This window comes from Phodopus roborovskii, unplaced genomic scaffold (genome assembly GCF_943737965.1).
Source record: "Phodopus roborovskii unplaced genomic scaffold, PHOROB, whole genome shotgun sequence".
Classification (NCBI taxonomy): domain Eukaryota; kingdom Metazoa; phylum Chordata; class Mammalia; order Rodentia; family Cricetidae; genus Phodopus; species Phodopus roborovskii.
Window position 1 is genome coordinate 2302865 of NW_026125537.1, and position 2823 is coordinate 2305687.

Genomic DNA, 2823 nt, shown 5'->3' on the forward strand with positions numbered 1-2823 from the left:
AAGAAAGGAATTAGCCCATTAATCATTTAAAATCATTAAAATATGTGGTGCAACTGTTCCTATGAATTAATCCAAGGCACTTGGAAGACAATTACACTCTGTGTTACTGACATTGCCAGGCTTTTCCAGTATGCTGCACTCCAAAGAGTACTGTGATTTCGTTGAAGACGTTCACTGTTACATATGCATATGGAAAACAGGAATTTTTGTCAGAATTACTGTAATAGCATTAAGAGATTATTATTTTCCAGTTTCCTTGGAAGAACATTCGCTAAATCAGATTATTGTTGACTTGATTGCTCTTCTCTCTGTCCTGAACATTTAGGTAACTAGAATCCTGGAAAATAGAAACTTTAGAATAAAAACATGATTTTATACATTAGTGATCTCAAATAAAAGAGGAGCGCTACGCCTGTGCACCAGTTCTTTCAAGAAAGTTAAGTCCGCGTTCTGCTTAGGAGAGATAACACTTTCTGTCCCTGTAGGTGGCCCCCTGGTGTCGCCATTAGTTGCTAATTACTTGCAAACAAATAAACAATTAACTCCTTAAGCTGCTGGCTGGGCAAGTGTTCATTGACTTGCTAAAACTTTCTAAAACAGGATTTTAATTAGTGACGTTCAAAACCCAGCCCCCGAGTCAACAAAGCTATAAAATGAACTGCCAGAATATCGCTGCTCTGCACACGTGGTGCAGGAGCCCTCCCGCTCTGTACTACACAGAAAAGGATGTCTCCCAGCCTTCGGGAAGGTGCTCAGCTCGGGGAACGCAAACCCTCATCCTGCTCCTTCTCAATTGAGAGCATTTTAGGACTGGACCAGAAAAAAGATTGTGTGCCGTCGATAAGACCCCACAGACCGTGGGCAGACACCTGCAGCGACTCAGGTATGCTACGACTTAATTTTTAAATTCATCAGCCTTTTTTAGTTTGTCCTTTATTTCACACAGTATAGAATTTGAAACTACACGTTTCCATTCTGTCATTCTGTTCCATAAATACGGGGGGGGGGGAGGGGGGAAAGGCCCTAACAGAATTGTAAGGGAATAGAATACCTGCCGTAGATGGGAATAGATGCTAATTCAATCACAGAAAGAACTAACATTTGCTTAAGAAGACTATGTATGTTTGACATGCCAGACGTTCTTAATCTCTTTTCACTAAAAAATAAATGGAAGAGTCCAAAATGTTCTCTATCACCAAGGCAGGATTTCCTTTTTTCCCTTTTTTCTCTTTCTTTCTTTACTTCTCCTTCCCACCCACCCTCCCTCTCTGCTTCCCTCCCCCCCCCCCTCTCACTCTCACTCTCTCTCTCTCTCTTTCTTTTTTGTGTGATGGAAAAGGTGGTTCTTTTGTGGAACCCTGAAGAATTCTCTAGGAAAATTCAAAATAAGTTACTGAAATGTCTTTCCCGAATATGTGGAACACAGGCAATAAGACGGAGTTTATTCTTCTGATTTTAGAGAAATATGGCAACCTCTACCTACATGACCCAGATCTTCCCAATGAGACCTCATTTCCTTGTCCAGTGGATCACCCAATGCTAGAAGAAAGGGCTTTGAAATATGAAAATTATCTCTCAACCTCGGAAACACTCTCTTTGAAAAGGGAATTGAGTTGGTACAGAGGACGAAGACCACGAACTGCTTTTACCCAAAACCAGGTGGGAAGATTTTTCACCTCACAGTGATAACACAAAGGCTGTAACTGGTGCCCCAGTATACAGAAGCCATTCACTTTGGGATCCCAGAGTAGAAGCAAGACTAATAAAACAATAGAATCATGTTTTAAAGGTCTTGGGTAATCGATTTTTTAAAGTGCATTTGGTTAACTGCCCAAGTTTAAATGCATTTTTCTCTGACAAGTGAAACCCCAATTTTCGTGACATATGGAGTGTTATCACCTTAAAGTATTCTTTCCTTATTCTAGGTTGAAGTATTGGAAAATGTCTTCAGAGTGAACTGCTATCCAGGCATTGACATCAGAGAGGATTTAGCTCAAAAGCTAAATCTAGAGGAAGACAGGATACAGGTAATTCTCAAGCACAATTGTTACCTGTGATGATAATACAGTAATGTGTCTGAGAACTATCTTGTTTTCCCTTGATTTTTAGATTTGGTTCCAAAATCGTCGGGCAAAGCTGAAACGGTCCCGTAGAGAATCACAGTTTTTAATGGCAAAAACCCCTTCAACACAGATCTTCTGAAATAGTTTTAAAAAATTACACATGTGGGATTCTCTTCCAATTGCAGCACACAAGGCATCAATAGAAATACCAAGTATTTAAAATGTTACCATTTCTTTCCTGTACCGAATCTGAATATTGTCATTCTTCCTGAAAATTTTGTAAAATAATTATGATTCTAGCATAGTACATATTATATCTGGACATTTTTAGTTACAATAAAAACATTTCCTATATATTTTAATAAAACTTTTAGAAATGATAGTTATTTTAATATACTTTACTCTTTGAGAATTTCATAGATGTGTTAATGTGTTTCAGTCATGTTCACTCCCCTATCACTTCTCAGATGCAGTGTTCTCCCCACTCCCTCCCAACTCCAACAAAACTATGTCCGAGTGTGTGAGCTAATCTAATAAATTAGGACGCGTACTAAAATCACTGAGCTCATACATCAATAAGTGATCCCACAGGCTGAATGCAACTTATGAAGTATTTAAAAATGTAATAATGAAAAAGGAGGGTCCAATTTATTTCAATTAGTTTCTTTCTGGTACAGTTTGAAACACAATTATACACACCTATATTATGGAGGAGTTATTGGTAAATCTTCTGTTGATTTTTGGCCATATGTTCAAACAA

The 2823-nt window shown here is 38.3% G+C and overlaps 1 protein-coding gene across 1 annotated transcript; it reads left to right on the forward strand.

Annotated features, from left to right (window-relative positions):
• Nucleotides 1-672: 672 nt before the first annotated feature.
• Hesx1 (HESX homeobox 1) lies at nucleotides 673-2379 on the forward strand. Its single transcript, XM_051176742.1, is given in 5 exon segments — nucleotides 673-883; nucleotides 1460-1659; nucleotides 1926-2027; nucleotides 2110-2176; nucleotides 2179-2379. Coding segments are annotated over 5 exon segments (555 nt in total). The 5' UTR covers nucleotides 673-726; the 3' UTR covers nucleotides 2208-2379.
• The last annotated feature ends 444 nt before the right edge of the window (nucleotides 2380-2823 follow it).